General features: G+C 41.2%; 1 protein-coding gene across 1 annotated transcript in view; it reads left to right on the plus strand.

Moving 5' to 3' along the window:
- Nucleotides 1-5,492: 5,492 nt before the first annotated feature.
- Nucleotides 5,493-18,337, plus strand: part of LOC115175997 (sterile alpha motif domain-containing protein 12-like) — a 121,916-nt gene continuing 109,071 nt past the window's right edge. Inside the window, exon 1 of the mRNA XM_029735705.1 lies at nt 5,493-5,983. Within this exon, the coding sequence (XP_029591565.1) occupies nt 5,923-5,983 (61 nt within the window). The 5' untranslated portion in view covers nt 5,493-5,922. The remainder of the gene's footprint in view (nt 5,984-18,337) is intronic.

Here is an 18,337-nt window from a genome sequence, read left to right on the forward strand (position 1 = left end):
ACACAGCCGTCATACCGCTCAGGAAGGAGACGCATTATGTCTCCTAGAGATGAATGACCTTTAGTGCGAAAAGTGCAAATCAATCCCAGAACAACAGCAAAGGACCTTGTCAAGATGCTGGAGGAAACAGGTATAAAAGAATCTATATCCACAGTAAAACGAGTCCTATATCGACATAACCTGAAAGGCCGCTCCGCAAGAAAGAAGCCACTGCTCCAAAACCACCAAAAAAGCCAGACTACGGTTTACAACTGCACATTGGGACAAAGATCGTACTTTTTAGAGAAATGTCCTCTGGTCTGATGAAACAAAGATAGAACTGTTTGGCCATAATGACCATCGTTATGTTTGGAGGAAAAAGGGGACGCTAGCAAGCCGAAGAACACCATCCCAAACGTGATGCACGGGGGTGGCAGCATCATGTTGTGGGGGTGCTTTGCTGCAGGAGGGTCTGGTCCACTTCACAAAATAGATGGCATCATGAGGAGAGAAAATTCTGTGGATATATTGAAGCTACATCTCAAGACATCAGTCAAGAAGTTAAAGCTTGTTCGCAAATGGGTCTTCCAAATGGACAATGACCCCAAGCATACTTCCAAAGTTGTGGCAAAATGGTTTAAGGACAACAAAGTCAAGGTATTAGAGTGGCCATCACAAAACCCTGACCTCAAGCCTATAGAAAATGTGTGGACAGAACTGATAAAGCGTGTATGAGCAAGGAAGCCTACAAACCTGACTCAGTTACACCAGCTCTGTCAGGAGGAATGGGCCAAAATCTACCTAACTTATTGTGGGAAGCTTGTGGAAGGTTACCCAAAACATTTGACCCAAGTTAATCAATTTAAAAGCAATGCTACCAAATACTAATTGAGTGCATGTAAACTTCTGACCCACTGGGAATGTGATAAAATAAATAAAAGCTGAAATAAATCATTCTCTCTACTATTATTCTGATATTTCACATTCTTAAAATAAAGTGGTGATCCTAGCTGACCTAAAACAGTGAATTTTTACTAGGATTAAATGTCAGGAATTGCAAAAAACTGAGTTTAAATGTATTTGGCTAAATTGTATGTAAACTTCCGACTTCAACTGTAAGTCCAAAAATTGATGTAGCATCTAGCTCCTTTAAGTTTATCAAAAGTGTGCAAGTTTAAACATGCGTTCATTAGGCCTATGGATTTTTTTTTTTATCAGCATGAATTAGATTGAGCAATAAAAGCCCCACTTTTATTCCATAGGCTGGGATCCGCACTATGTAGCTTTTGCAAGAGCGTATTTTTCACTGGCTGTCCAATGGTTTCAAAAACAATGATTGCTCGGCAGATTAAACTTTTTGAATTCAACCATTATTGGGTTCAACTACACATTTAGGTTTGTGAACAGCCATCCACAACAACCACAATCCATAACGCGCAAATAGCTAAATGAGAGAGCAGCAGTGTTGATTCACATCAATGCGCTATGTAGATATTAATAATAAGTGATATCCGTATTGTCGTAGACTACAGTCGTTGCCAAAAGTTTTGAGAATGACACAAATATTAATTTCCACAAAGTTTGCTGCTTCAGTGTCTTTAGATATTGTTGTCAGATGTTACTATGGAATACTGAAGTATAATTACAACATTTCATAAGCGTCTGTCACGCCCTGACCTGAGAGAGACGGTTTATTTCTCTATTTTGTTAGGTCAGGGTGTGGGGTGGGCAGTCTGTGTTATATTTCTATGTTGTTTTTTTCTTTGATTGGCCGAGTATGGTTCCTAATCAGAGGCAGCTGTCTATCGTTGTCTCTGATTGGGAATCATACTTAGGCAGCCCTTTTCCCACTTTCAGTTGTGGGATCTTGTTTTTGTACAGCTCAGTTTAGCCTGCAGAACGTGACGGTCGGTTTCCGTTGTTTGTTATTTTGATTTAGTGTTCTGAGTTATAATAAATATATTTATCATGAGCACTCACCACGCTGCACCTTGGTCTCCTTCCCTTTACGATGATCGTCACAGCGTCAAAGGCTTTTATTAACAATTACATGAAGTTGATGCAAAGAGTCAATATTTGCAGTGTTGACCCTTCTTTTCAAGACCTCTGCAATCCGCCCTGGTAAGCTGTCAATTAACTTCTGGGTCACATCCTGACTGATGGCAGCCCATTCTTGCATAATCAATGCTTGGAGTTTGTCAGAATTTGTGGATTTTTGTTTGTCCACACCTCTTGAGGATTGGCCACAAGTTCTCATTGGGATCAAGGTCTGGGGCGTTTCCTGGCCATGGACCTAAAATATCAATGTTTTGTTCCCCGAGCCACTTAGTTATCACTTTTGCCTTATGGCAAGGTGCTCCATCATGCTGGAAAAGGCATTGTTCGTCACCAAACTGTTCCTGGATGGTTGGGAGAAGTTGCTCTCGGAGGACGTGTTGGTGCCATTCTTTATTCATGGTTGTGTTCTTAGGCAAAATTGTGAGTGAGCCCACTCCCTTGGCTGAGAAGCAACCCCACATATGAAAGGTCTCAGGATGCTTTTCTGTTGGCATGACACAGGGCTGATGGTAGCGCTCACCTTGTCTTCTCCGGACAAGCTTTTTTCCGGATGCCCCAAACAATCGGAAAGGGGATTCAGAGAAAATGACTTTACCCCAGTCCTCAGCAGTCCAATCCCTGTACCTTTTGCAGAATATCAGTTTGTCCCTGATGTTTTTCCTGGAGAGAAGTGGCTTCTTTGCTGCCCTTGACACCAGGCCATCCTCCAAAAGTGTTTGCCTCACTGTACATGCAGATGCACTCACACATGCCTGCTGCCATTCCTTAGCAAGCTCTGTACTGGTGGTGCCCCGATCCCGCAGCTGAATCAACTTTAGGAGACGGTCCTGGCGCTTGCTGGACTTTCTTGGGCACCCTGAAGCCTTCTTCACAACAATTTAACCGCTCTCCTTGAAGTTCTTGATGATCCGATAAATGGTTGATTTAGGTGCAATCTTACTGGCAGCAATATCCTTGCCTGTGAAGCCCTTTTTGTGCAAAGCAATGATGACGGCGCGTGTTTCCTTGCAGGTAACCATGGTTGACAGAGGAAGAACAATAATTCCAAGCACCACTCACCTTTTGAAGCTTCCAGTCTGTTATTCGAACTCAGTCAGCATAACCGAGTGATCTCCAGCCTTGTCCTCGTCAACACTCACACCTGTGTTAACGAGAGAATCACTAACATGATGTCAGCTGGTCCTTTTGTGGCAGGGCTGAAATGCAGTGGAAATGTTTTTGGGGGGATTCAGTTCATTTGCATGGAAAAGAGGGACTTTGCAATTCATCTGATCACTCTTCATAACATTCTGGAGTATATGCAAATTGCCATCATATAAACTGAGGCAGCAGACTTTGTGAAAATGTATTTGTCATTCTCAAAACTTTTGGCCACGACTGTACACCACTGCTGTCATCCTTACCTCTAAGAGATTATTCAAGTTGGATAATCTTTGGATGCCGACAGCAGAAGACATAGCTTGGACTGTAGCCTACAAAAGCCTATTCCTGCTCTTTTCCCGCGATCCATCAAACACATTTTGTGTCATCATAGTGGTCTCTGACTTGTGGTCAGACTCGCTCAGGTAGAACAAACTTAAACTTGCGCCTTTTTTCAATGCTGATTTGAATGTCATTGAGAAAAGTGTCAATTTTTTTATCCGCAAACATCCTTTCTGAATTTAAAAGTAATCATGTTGTTTTTTCAAAAGTATCTGATTACAATATTTTTGATGGTAACAGATTAGTTACTTTTTTTGTAATCCCTTACCTGTAATCTGTTACTCCCCAACCCTGCCGACAGGCGGGACGAAGGACACTGTCTGGCTAGCTACCGTTGTCGCCCCCGTCCTTTCTTCTGTGGGGTTTATCCATGGCTGGCATCCAAAGTTATTGTGCGTTAAAGCCACCTACTGTACTAGAGCACAATGCCTCCTGCTTGTCCTAACTTAAAAATGTACCAATAGAAATATAAAGAGAGGTTCCTGCAGATGCAGGAAGATCCACACGCAGGAATGCCCCAAATTGCGGGCTGCAATTGCACCCTTCTTGGATGCCTCCCTGGTGTGAGCCAGCTGCCCCTTTCAAAGCCCACTGTGAAGTCAGCTCAAAACAAAAGTGAAGTAGGCTAAATTAAGCATGAGGAGTAATGAGTATGATTCTGTGTTTACTTTTCACATGCAAAAGTGATTGCTTAAATAAAAAAGCTTTATATGCCGTCAATTTAAAATAGTTTGAAAATTCAAACAGATTAATGGTGCCTTGCTGACACCATGACCGAATGGCACAGATTACTGTTAGATTTGAGAAGGTCGCTCCTCCCTCACCGTCTTTGCTCGTTCACGACGCGGGTCAGAGATGGTGCACCATGGCTCAGGTTAATAGAACTCCCTCAGCGATGGGTTTCTTGCTTTCTTGAAAAGTAGGTTTGCCACCACCGGATGCATCAGGTTTTATGGGATACAGCTAATTCAACCTAGCTTCATTTTCCACTGAACACCGAATAGGTTTCCAAAGCCACAAAGTAAAAATTGTCTACCGTAACAATTCATGAAATCAAAAAGCTCATTTTAGTTCTTTATTTAAGGTTAGGGTTAGGCATATGGTAAGCATTGTGGTTTAGGGTTAAAATAAAATAAAGATGTATAAATAGACTGGGTTTATTACTTACCTGATAGCTACTTTAGGTTACTTCAGAGAGGAAGAGGTGAAGCAAGAGGTTTTACTCTGCCCAAAATCTTTCCACGAACAACCCCATGAAGTAAGACATTTTTGTATGGAGCTTAATGAGCGTTGAATTTGGTCAACAAAAAATATAATTGCTAATTTTGTATTTGAGGCTTATTTGATCAAATTTATGTTTTGTAATGTTTAGGTTGTTACAAATGCACTGATATAAGTGGATGCACGTGTCATTTTGGCAACTTACCCAAAAACCCTTTATATCGGAGTTGTGCCTGTGGTCATAGAGAGAGACGACTCATCACCATTTTAAAGTAGTCAACTGGGTGGCGATTCCTACGAGTTGGGAGCAATCAGACAATGAAGAAGAAGAAAATGTACTACTTTAAAATGGAGATCGCCTCAATGGCGCTGCCTATGCTGTCAGATGCTAAAATGGCACTGACACAAAGATGAGTCCTCTATTTCAATGGCATGTTCACAAACGTATCTGCCCTCTCATTAGCTATAATGGTTCCTCCTGCCTGCCTTCCATCTTTGGGGGCATGTATTTCCATTTTTAGAGCAGCCACTCGAATATCTTGTCCATATAATAGACACTATTCGGTAACCGGTCAACTCTAAAAGCCTGTGTACTGCAGTTGCCGCGCACCTCATATGTTTTTGGCCTGGTCATCTATTCCTACAGTGCAATTGGTATGGATAACACAATGGTGTTTGCGGAGACGGAAAGTCCATTCACATCACGTGCTATATAGAGCAGTATTAATGCGCAGGCGTCAGTCGGTATTTGAAACCCCATGCAGCTTTGCTTAGAAAGAGCTGTGATGAAAATACTACAGAATAGGTCTTCTGTCTTCAATAATGATATACAGCCTATGCAGGTGTGGATACATTTTGAGCAACCATTGGCATAATTAGTCTAAATGTGTGACGTGCGCTGTTACCGTGTTGTGCTCGGGGTCTGCACCTGTTCACTAGGATACTGTAGCCCCCGGTGAGTGTTCCGTATGCATAGGGAAACATCACTTTGTTTTGACGTTTTAAACCCTTTTATTTGCATTAACTACATGGCGCGTTATTTCTACCGAATATTTACAGTAAAGGCTGGTTTAGCAGCTACTAGGAGTTATGCCATCTAGACCCGTGAACGGTTTTGTTCCCGACCAGTGATATTCGGTGAAGCAAGAAGCTATAGCCAAGTCAGTGTGCTGTTGAACTGCGATGTTCGGCCAGTCACCTCACGTTCTCGGAGGCATCTTGTGGATTCAGAATCCAATGAGAGGTATGTTTGGTGGGCTCATAACTTATGGTAATGCAACCCTTCTCTGTGTCAGGTGGGATGATAATTATTGTGGACAGGTTGCTGATATCATGATCATCCATTTATTTCTACCGTGCACCGATGCTACCATAATTTTCGATACTAACCCGTTTCCTGTTCCACTTCTCCCGTGAAAATAGTGTCATCAACACCTACCATTTTAATCACAATTTTAAAATGCAACATTTGCTGCTATTTAAGCTGATAACATTACACACAGACTGTGTCATCATGTGCATCATTCATGTGTTGTCCTGGGTCAGTCTAAACTCCTATTTGGCCTGTATGACCAGACTGCACACTCGGGTCTATTCAACATGCCTATGCTTTTAAATCTTGTAAAACCATTTTACGTTCTCTCAAGGACCACCTTCACTGTGGTACGTTTTGCTGTATTTGCAGATAAATTATGCCGTCGTCTGCAGAAATGATTATTGACACTGCAATAATCAATTGCTTTGCAGATATTGTGTGTAGACGTGTGAAGTGCACATCAGAGGCATTTCTAATCTCACACAAGGTCAGGTCTTATCCTGCTAAAGCTGCCCAAACATCCTTTTAATGCACTGGAGATTACATTTGTATATTTCTTAAACAGAACGTTCAGCTTTTACACACATTTAGTGAGGATGCCCCTATATCTAGAAAACATTTTAATTATCACTAATACCATATAGGGCCTACATACATAGAGACAAAATGGGGGGCTATTAAGTCTGGCTGTACATTTGACTGGCTTACTTACTGCAAATTGAGAAATTATTTGACTAAACTCAACAAAAAGAAGAAACTTTGTTATGAAGCCAAGATCAGTGATATGAAGAATAATGGGAAAAAAACTTTGGGGTACTTTAAATGAAATTATGGGCAGAAAGACTAATTCGACTCCATTTTTCATCGAATCAGATGGCTTATTCATCACAAAACATTTGTTGCCAATTATTTTAATGATTATTTCATTGGCAAACTTAAGCAGGAAATTCCCACGACAAACATATTCATGCATAAGAAAAGCAGTGCAAGTTTGAATTTTGTAAAGTTAGTGTGTGAGAGGTGGAAAAATTATTGTTAATGATCAATAATGACAAACCTCCTGGCATTGACAACTTAGATGAAAAGCTACTGAGGATGGTAGCTGACTATAGCCACTCCTATCTGTCATATTTTTAATCTGAGCCTAGAGGAAAGTCTTTGTCCTCAGGCCTGGAGGGAATTCAAAGTAATTCTGCTACCCAAGAGTGGTAAAGCAGCCTTTACTGGTTCTAACAGCAGACCTATAAGCTTGCTGCCAGCTCTTAGCAAACTGTTGGAATTTGTTTTTGACCAAATACAATGCTATTTCTCTAAACAAATTAACAACAGACTTTCAGCACGCTTATAGAGAAGGGCTCTCAACATGTACTGCACTGACACAAATGACTGATGATTGGTTGAAAGAAATTGATATTAAGAAGATTGTGGGAGCTGTACTTCTAGATATCAATGCAGCCTTTGATATTGTTGACCATAACCTGTTGTTGAGAAAACATTGTATTATGGCTTTTCAACCTCAGCTCTGAATCCATGATATGGCAATCTATCTAACTGAACTCAAATGGTTTTCTTTAATGGAAGCGTCTCTAATGTCAAACATGTAAAGTGTGGCGTACCGCAGGGCAGCTCTCTAGGCCTTCTACTCTTTTCTATTTTTACCGATGACCTGCCACTGCCATTAAACAAAGCATGTGTGTCTATGTATGCTGATGATTCAACCATATACACAACCACAGCTAATGAAGTCACTGAAACCAAATCATTCCATAAGTGCTAGACCTCAGCTGAATCTGGTAATGAATGGTGTGGCTGTTGAACAAGTTGAGGAGACTAAATTACTTGGCGTTACCTTAGATTGTAAACTGTCATGGTCAAAACATATAGATTTAATGGTTGAAAAGATGGGGAGTGGTCTGTCTGTAATAAAGAGATGCTCTGCTTTTTTTGACACCACACTCCAAAAAGCAAGTTCTGCAGGCTCTAGTTTTGTCTAATCTTGATTATTGTGTGGTCTAGTGCGGCAAGGAAATACCTAGTTAAGCTGCAGCTGGCCCAGAACAGAGCGGCACGTTTTGCTCTTAATTGTAATCAGAGGGTTGATATAAATACTATGCATGCCAGTCTCTCTTAGCTAAGAGTTGACTGACTGCATCTCTTTTTATAAGAAACATTGTGTGGAAAATCCCAAATTGTTTGCATAGTCAATTTACACACCTCTGACAAACACACATGCCACCAGGGGTCTTTTCATAGTCCCCAAATCAGAACAAATTCAAGAAAACGTACAGTTATATAGAGCCCTTATTGCATGTAACTTCCATCTCATATTGATCAAATAAACAGCGAACCTGGTTTAAAAAAAACAGAAAGCAACAACTCGCGGCACAACGCCTCTCCCCTATTTGACCTAGATAGTTTGTGTATGCATTGATATGTAGGCTACGTGTGCCTTTTTAAAAAATGTATGTAGCTATGGCCTTGAGCTGTTATTGTCTAATGATGTTCTGTTTTGTGTGGACCCCAGGAAGAGTAGCTGCTGCTTTTGCAACAGCGAATGGGGATCCTAATAAAATACCAAATGTAACAAATCATACTAATTTGAGTGTCATGGATTTACGTCTACTATGTTATGTGCGTCTATGAAACCAGGCTGGTTTAAAAAACAGTAGCCTCCTTATGTTGGAGTTGCACCTTGGTACAGATGTGATGTAGCCTTGTCCCAGATGTTTGTACTGTCATGTCAACTCATTGTCATGTTTGATGTGAGGAAGTTTTGAGTAAAATGGTGATTCTGCAATGTCACCGTGTTACAGTACGAACTGCTACCAACTCTTAGACGGTGAATGCAGTGCAGGTACCGTATTAATCATGTATAACATGTGAGACAATTATTAGCTGTTTGAAAATGCAGTTTTTAGAAGGACCTTGGTTTATCATTTAGATATTTAAGTCATGAATTGATATTTTGTTTCATTTATTCATCTATTTTATCCAAAACAAAAGATAGCGAAGTATTTTCCGCACAGTAGTGCATAACCCGCAAGTGATAAAGCACAGCATTACTTCAACTGCTTGATCTCCAGTCGAGACACCTTGATATTAGAGTTATTTAGTCGCATGAAATGTATTCTAGCAGACTCCCAGTCTAAAATGCTAGGAATGGTGATATTATTGCTGTGAGTGAAGATCCTGTGGTGAAGCAGGCATACTGCCTTGGAGATGATATATATCATGACCATCTGAGACATTTATGAATCACATACACACTCGAAAGACAAATTACATCTTGTTCGTGAGAACGCCTATTGGCGGACACCCTACCTCCCTCAATCTACATACACATCCTTGATAAAAGACCAGTTCCATTACAAATTTGCACTGAGTTCCACTGTTGTGCTTGATGATGGCTCTACGCGATGAAGCCCAACTAAACACTGCGCTGGGAAACATGCAGAGGACATAATTCTCATTAAGTTGTCTGTGATTTCATGACAAATGATACGTACACAGTCATGGCGTAATGTCCCGTTGCATGATCTATGGTATGACAGTGGATGCTTATCTTGCACATACTGACATAAGTTATGACTGCTTATGTCATCTGTTGCATAATACTTGGGACACTTGTGAACAGCTTTGTGGCTGAGGGTTCCAGTGAACTGTTACAGAACAATGCTTTAGCCTACAATTGGATGCCCTGGCCTATCCATCTGACCAATGCTCTCAAACTTTGTCCGAGCCTATCCATTCCGTTTAGTCTGGCCTCGATCTCTGCTCAGCCTCTCTAATGCACCCTACACCGACCCTCCTTACTGTGCATCAGGGTCCGCACAAGGGCCTTAAAGTACTTGAATTTGGCATTCTGAAATCCAAGTACTGGAATACCTTCAATCAGACATTTTCTCTAGTTGCTACTTGAATTTAAATGGAGAGGAGAACAGAAAATGATCAAATATGAAAAATATTAGAAACGTTTGTTGATCTTGCAAATTCATTTCCAGGCAGTCTACCAAGTTTTATTTCCTCATGTGTTTCGTGCTCTGGTTTCCAGGCGAACTCGCTCATTCCACCCACACTGCCACTCAGCCAGGCAGGTACAGAACTGACTGATTATATATGTGCCACCAAACGTCACATTGATAGCTAAAATACTGGGAAAATGTAGATTCAATCTTCCCTGACAGGATATTGATGTTTATGAATGGGTTTTGCCAGACCCAACCTGGGAAGTGGTGGAGGGTAAACACCATTTAAGCACCTTTTTTTTATTTGTGTTTACTCACTGTTTTATTTAGTTAATTATCGTTTACCCACTTTGATCAACGCTCAGAAGGCTTCTTGATCTGAGTTCTAGTCACAGCTACCTCTGCGAACGAGTGGAAACATGAATGATTCATGTATGCTCGCCTGCTCCCCCGGATTTGCCTTGTTAGCAGCACATTTACTCACCCACGGGAAACTCCACCCACGACCATAGGCCTAGAGGTGATCCCGAACTACCTCAGCCCAGACCTACAGTGGCAAGTATCGGAATTTTTAAACATCCCTCGACTCCTGCCGTGTCAACAGACATCCCTAAACAAAAAAACCTGACTCGGAGAATGAGGGTACAACTGGTAAATTGTTGCTGATATTTCAGTCAAATGTCTAGCTAGCTAGGTAACTCAAGGGCCCTGGCTGTTAGTGTCGAACTTCATGCATTTAGTTATCGAGCTAACGTTGAACGGAGCCTGACCTCAACAGGAGCAGTTGACTGAAATTAAGCTAGCTATAATCAAAAGATGGGCTACTATGTTCTCATAACAAAATACATTTTCTTTTTAGAGAGTAGTGAGCCAGACGGTGGTGAGTCAGGCTGCAATGAAGGATGCAAAAAGGAGAGGGAGAGGAAGCATTGAAGCAAGCAGGGCGAGAGTAGTACAGTGGTTCCCAAACTTGGGTTCTGGGACCAATATGGGGTCCTCTAAAATGTAAATGGGATCCCCTGAGAGAATCTTTAATCTTATCAAACGCACTAATAACTTGTTTCTCTTCAAATGGATAAGGAATACATTTTAGAGTCCTCTAAGAGCCTTTTTACACTGTCAGAATTCACTTTCATGTAATGTGTTGGGACAGCCTGTTGAACCAAATATTTTGTGAAATATAAACACAATTTAATATTATCATGTACACTGAACAAAAATATAGATTGCAACATGCAAATAATTTTACTGAGTTACAGGTCATATAAGGAAATCAGTACTGACTTACTACTCATGTATTTTGTAAATAAGTATTGAAACACTTGAGTAGCAGTTGTAAGGTAGTGATGAACAGTAAATTTGTTGGTTATTTTCATGAGCTTGTGGCGATGTATTGCCATCTGGTGGCGACTAGAAACACTTGCATAATAGGAACTATTACAAATTTGATGATCCGTAAATAAATACTAGTGCTTGAAAAAGTATTGGAAAGTCCTTGAATTTGACTTGCCACTGTCTGTTGGAACCCTGGTGCAGCCATTCAGAACCCTAAATATAATCCCTCAGTTCCACCGGCCTGGAGCCCTGGCGACGGTGAGGCCTGTCAGCCCAGGGAAAGAGGCTGGGTACACTTCAACGAGAAACCTGACAGGCTATTTGTTGTGCTTCAACACTTGCCGCTTTCACTTAGTTTACCCAGGGCTTAGTGGAAAAACCCACAATATAAGGAGGGAACTCTAACAGCACCTACGTGATATCATACTAAACCTGAAAAAAAAAGCTGTGGTTGTCAGTGCTACACAAGAATATGAAAGTTTATAGCTGAGATTCAATTTATTTGGTTTTGTAGACGTTCAGTAGTCATATGTAGAACATGATAAGATGGTGCCGAAGAGGAAGGCTGAAGTTGTACATGCTCCTTACCAACTGTGTTATTTCGTTCTTTTTTTTGCGTTTATCTTTTGTACACAATGTTGCAGCTACTGTCTCTGACCGCAAATAACTTCTGGACATCAGAACAGTGATTACTCACCTCGAACTGGAAGAAGCTTTTTCCTTTTAACGAGTCCGACGAGAAGGATATACTGCTTTCCCGGGGACAGGCCCAAATCCCTGTCATTTGTATGAAGAAAAGACTGAGGAAAAGGGGGCACAGGTCGGGCTGCCTTTCTTAGAATCCGTAGGCGAGCGAGTAAACTCACAGTGCCATCTGTTCTACTAGCTAACGTGCAATCATTGGAAAATTAAAATTGATCTACGATTTAAGATTATCCTACCAACGGGATATTTAAAAACTGTAATATTTCACTGAGTAGTGGCTGAACGACGACATGGATAATATAGAGCTGGGGGGATTTTCCATGCACTGGCAGAACAGAGAAGCTACGTCTGGTAAGACAAATCAAATCATCAAATAAGACAAGGGTTGGGGGTGTCGATTTGTCAATAATAGCTGGTGCGCAATGTCTAATATTAAAGAGGTCTCGAGGTATTGCTCGCCTGGCTACCTTTTGCTGCAGACCCCACAATCTACCAAGAGAGTTCGCATCTATATCATTCGTAGCCGTCTATTTACCACCACAGACCGATGCTGGCACTAAGACCGTACTCAACCAACTCTAAGGCCATAAGCAAACAAGAAAATGCTCATCCAGAAGCGCCGCTCCTAGTGGCCGGGGACTTTAATGCAGGCAAACTTAAATCAGTTTTACCAAATTTTTACCAGCATGTCACATGTGCAACCAGAGGGGGAAAAGAAATTCCACCGTTACTCCACACACAGAGATGCATACAAAGCTCTCCCCCGCCCTCCATTCGGCAAATCTATTCTACAGGACTGTTTTGCTAGCACAGACTGGAATATGTTGCGGGATTCATCCAATGGCATTGAGGAGTATACCACCTCAGTCATCGGCTTCATCAATTAGTGCATCGACGATGTCGTCCACACAGTGACCGTACGTACATATCCCAACCAGAAGCCATGGATTACAGGCAACATCCGCATTGCACGAGAGCACCAGCTGTTCTGGATGACTGTGATAATGCTCTCGGTAGCTGATGTGAGCAAGACATTTAAACAGGTCAACATTCACAAAGCCGCGGGGCCAGATGGATTACAAGGATGTCTTCACTGACATTTTCAACCTCTCCCTGACCAAATCTGTAATACCTACATGTATCAAACAAACCACCATAGTCCCTGTGCCCAAGGAAGGGAAGGTAACATGCCTGAATGATTACCACCCCGTAGCACTCAAGTCGGTAGCCATGAAGTGCTTTGAAAGGCTGGTCATGACTCACATCAACAGCATCCTCCCGGATACACTAGACCCACTCCGATTTGCATACCGCCCCAACAGATCCACAGATTGATGCAATCGCACTCCACACTGCCCTTCCTACCTGGACAACAACCTCTCCCTCAATGTGAGCAAGACAAAGGATCTGATCGTGGACTACAGGAAAAGGCGGGCCGAACAGGCCCCCCATTAACATTGACGGGCTGTAGTGGAGCGGGTCGAGAGTCAAGTTCCTTGGCGTCCACATCACCAACAAACTATCATGGTCCAAACACACCAAGACAGTTGTGAAGAGGGCACGACAAAACCTTTTCTCCTCAGGAGACTGAAAAGATTTGGCATGGGGTCCCCAGATCCTCAAAGTTCTACAGCTGCACCATCGAGAGCATCACCACCAGGTATGGCAACCGCTCGGCATCTGACCGTAAAGCGCTACAGAGGGTAGTGCATACGGCCCAGTACATCACTGGGGCAAAGCTTCCTGCCATCCAGGACCTATATAATAACCGGTGTCAGAGGAAAGCCCATAAAATTGTCAGACTCCAGTCATCCAAGTCATATACCTTCTTTTTTTTCTGCTACCGCATGGCAAGCGGTACCGGAGTCTAGGATCAAAAGGCTCCTTAACAACTTATACCCCAAGCCGTAAGACTGCTGAACAATTAATCAAATGGCCACAGGACTATTTACATTGACACCCCCCCATTTGTTTTGTACACTGCTGCTACTCGCTGTTTAATATCTATGCATAGTCACTTCACCCCTACCTACATGTACCTATTACCTTCACTAACCTGTACCCCTGCACACTCACTCGGTACCAGTACTAGAAGTCGACAGATTATGATTTTTCAATACCGGTTGTTGTTTTTATTTACATACATACAGTTGAAGTCAGAAGTTTACATTGGAATCATTAACTCGGTTTTTCAACCACTCCACAAATTTCTTGTAAACAAACTATAGTTTTGGCAATGACACGTAATTTTTCCAACAATTTTTTTTTTAGACAGTGAACTATAAGTGAAATAATCTATCACAATTCCAGTGGATCAGAAGTTTACATACAGTAAGTTGACTGTGCCTTTAAACAACTTGGAAAATTCCAGAAAATGTCATGGCTTTAGAAGCTTCTGATAGGCTAATTCACGTCAATTGGAGTTGTGGATGTGTTTCAAGGCCTACCTTCAAACAGTGCCTCTTTGCTTGAAATCATGGGAAAATCAGTAAGACCTCAGGAAAAAAAATGGTAGACCTCCACTAGTCTGGTTCGTCCTTGGCAGCAATTTCCAAACGCCTGAAGGTAACATGTTCATCTGTACAAACAATAGTACACAACTATAAACACCATGGGACCACACAGCCATCATAGTGCTCAGGAAGGAGACGTTTTCTCTCTCCTAGAGATGAACGTACTTTGGTGTGGAAAGTACAAATCAATCCCAGAACAGTAAAGGACCTTGTGAAGATGCTGGAGGAAACGGGTACAAAAGTATCTGTATCCACAGTAAAACGAGTCCTATATCGACATAACCTGAAAGGCCGCTCAGCAAGAAGAAGCCACTGCTCCAAAACCGCCATAAAGCCAGACTACGGTTTGCAAATGCACATGGGGACAAAGATTGTACTTTTTGGAGAAATGTCCTCTGGTCTGATGAAACAAAAATAGAACTGTCTGGCCATAATGACCATCGTTATGTTTGGAGGAAAAAGGGGGAGGCTTGCAAGCCAAAGAACACCATCCCAACCGTGAAGCACAGGGGTGGCAGCATAATGTTGTGGGGGTGCTTTACTGCTGGAGGGACTGGTGCACTTCACAAAATAGATGGCATCATGAGGAGAGAAAATGATGTGGATATATTGAAGCAATGTCTCAAGACATCAGTCAGGATGTTAAAGCTTGGTTGCAAATGGGTCTTCCAAATGGACAATGACCCCAAGCATACTTCCAGTGTTGTGGCAAAATGGCTTAAGGACAACAAAGTCAAGGTATTGGAGTGGCCATCACAAAGCCCTGACCTCAATCCTATAGAAAATGTGTGGGCAGAACTGAAAAAGCGTGTATGAGCAAGGAGGCCTACAAACCTGACTCAGTTACACTAGCTCTGTCATGAGGAATGTGTCAAAATTCGCCCAACTTATTGTGGGAAGTTTGTGGAAGGCTACCCAAAACGTTTGACCCAAGTTAATCAATTTAAAGGCAATGCTACCAAATACTAATTGAGTGTATGTAAACTTCTGACCCACTGAGAATATTATGAAAGAAATAAAAGCTGAAATAAATTATTCTCTCCATTTCACATTCTTAAAATGAAGTGGTGATCCTAACTGACCTAAGAGGGAATTTTTACTAGGATTAAATGTCAGGAATTGTGAAACTGAGTTTAAATGTATTTGGCTAAGGTGTAATGTAAATTCCGACTAAATCTGTGTGTGTGTGTGTGTGTGTGTGTGTGTGTGTGTGTGTGTGTAATAATGACAGTTACAACAATACTGAATGAAGACTTATTTAACTTAGTATAATACATAAAATCTAATTAGTCTCAAATAAATAATGAAACCTGTTCAATTTGGTTTAAATAATGCAAAAACAAAGTGTTGGAGAAGAAGGTATAAGTGAAATATGTGCCATGTTAAAAAGCTAACGTTTAAGTTCCTTGCTCAGAACATGAGAACACATGAAAGCTGATGGTTCCTTTTAACACGAGTCTTCAATATTCCCAGTTAAGAAGTTTTTAGGTTGTAGTTATTATAGGACTATTTCTCTCTATACCATTTGTATTTCATTTACCTTTAGACTATTGGATGTTCTTATAGGCACTATAATATTGCCAGCTTAATCTCGGGAGTTGATAGGCTTGATGTCATAAACAGCACTGTATTTCAAGTATTGCGAAGAGCTGCTGGCAAACGCTGGAAAGTGCTGTTTGAATGAATGCTTACGAGCCTGCTGCTGCCTATCACCGCTCAGTCAGACTGCTCTATCAAATCATAGACTTTATTATAATAAACACACAGCAATATGAGCCTTAGTTTCTGGATTTGACCATATTAATGACCTATCATTTTCAAAAACAAAAAGTTTATTCTTTCAGTGAAGTACGGAACCGTTCTGTATTTTATCGAACGGGTGGCAACCTTAAGTCTAGATATTGCTGTTACATTGCACAACCTTCAATGTTATGTCATAATTATGTAAAATTCTGGCAAATTAATTATTCTTTGTTAGGAAGAAACACAGTTTGCAACAAGCCAGGTGTCTCAAACTGCTGCATATACCCTGACTCTGCTTGCACTGGAACGCAAGAGAAGTGACAATTCCCCTAGTTAATATTGCCTGCTAACATGAATTTCTTAACTAAATATGCAGGTTTAACAAAATATACTTGTGTACTGATTTTAAGTCAGGCGTTGATGTTTATGGTTCGGTACATTGGTGCAATGATAGTGATTTTTCTTCGAATGCGCTTTTGTTAAATCGTCACCCGTTTGGCGAAGTAGGCTGTGATTTGATGATAAATTAACAGGCACCACATTGATTATATGCAACGCAGGACAAGCTGGTTAAACTTGTAGTATCATCAACCATGTGTAGTTAACTAGTGATTATGTTAAGATTGATTTTTTTTATAAGATAAGTTTAATGCTAGCTAGCAATTTACCTTGGCTCCTTGCTGCACTCGCATAACATGTAGTCAGCCTGCCACGCAGTCTCCTCGTGGATTGCAATGTAAAAAATGCTGATTACCGATTGTTATGACAACTTGAAGTCAACCTCTAGCCTAAATGGGTCTTTTCTGCAACCACAAACTATTTTACATCTATATGGCGAGTACAGTAGGCAAGGCAAGTGCCCTCCTGAATGGCTGTTAGGTTCAACTCTATGTCCCAGAAGCCAAAACGGGTTGCAATGGCATCTTTATGACGTCAGACATCACGGTCACAGTGTATGTTTTTTTTTTCATACCTCTTTTTAAGCGACCAGATAAAGACTGCTGATTATGTACCCAGATTGACGCATTGAACTTTCTAGAGTTTTCCCCTTTAGTTAACACTGTCAATGATTCGCACTACCGTGAGAATTGTACTCGAATCAACGCAATATGGGTAATATTGCGTTGATTCGAGCACAATTCCTACAGTTTCAATGTAACATACCCAAACTAAACAACTATGGAAGAGCTGAGCAGGGACCCTGGGCATCTTTCTTTTGGTGTTTTTTCAGAGTCAGTAGAAAGGCCTCTTTAGTGTCCTAAGTTTTCATAACTGTGACCTTAATTGCCTACCGTCTGTTAGCTGTTAGTGTCTTAACGACCGTTCCACAGGTGCATGTTCATTAATTGTTTATGGTTCATTGAACAAGCATGGGAAACAGTGTTTAAACCCTTTACAATGAAGATCTGAAGTTATTTGGATTTATGAATTATCTTTGAAAGACGGTCCTGAAAAAGGGACGTTTCTTTTTTTGCTGAGTTTATATATTTTTTAAAGGACAAGTAGATAAACAGGTTAATGTCGACCTCTACATGTTTTTTCAAAAGTATCATGGATTGTAGGCCTACATTGAACAACACACATTTGCTGCTACTGTAGGATGAATGATAGCTGTTCTATTTCCATGTTAAAATATGATGCATTTTTCGCTGTTTTTGATGGTAGGCCACTCTGGCAGGCCTACATTATGATCAAACAGCCACAGTAGCCGATTTGGCCACTATTAAAACTTAAAGCGGGTACAGCCTCAGTGTTCAAAGTTAAAGTGCATTTTTCAAATCGTTCAAGTTTGCGCTCAGCAGACCTGACATTTGCTCAGTGCCGAAGAGGGAACATTGCCTTCCACCATACCCCGTTCAAAGGCACGGGGTCTTGCCAATTCACCCTCTGAATGACACACAGATTTTGAAACCTTGAGACATGGATTATGTCTCAAGGTTTCAAAATCTGTCTCCTCCCCTACACTGATTTGAAGTGGAATCAATAAAGGATAATAGCTTTCCCCTTGATTAACCTGATCA

Source organism: Salmo trutta, chromosome 36 (genome assembly GCF_901001165.1).
Source record: "Salmo trutta chromosome 36, fSalTru1.1, whole genome shotgun sequence".
NCBI classification, from domain to species: domain Eukaryota; kingdom Metazoa; phylum Chordata; class Actinopteri; order Salmoniformes; family Salmonidae; genus Salmo; species Salmo trutta.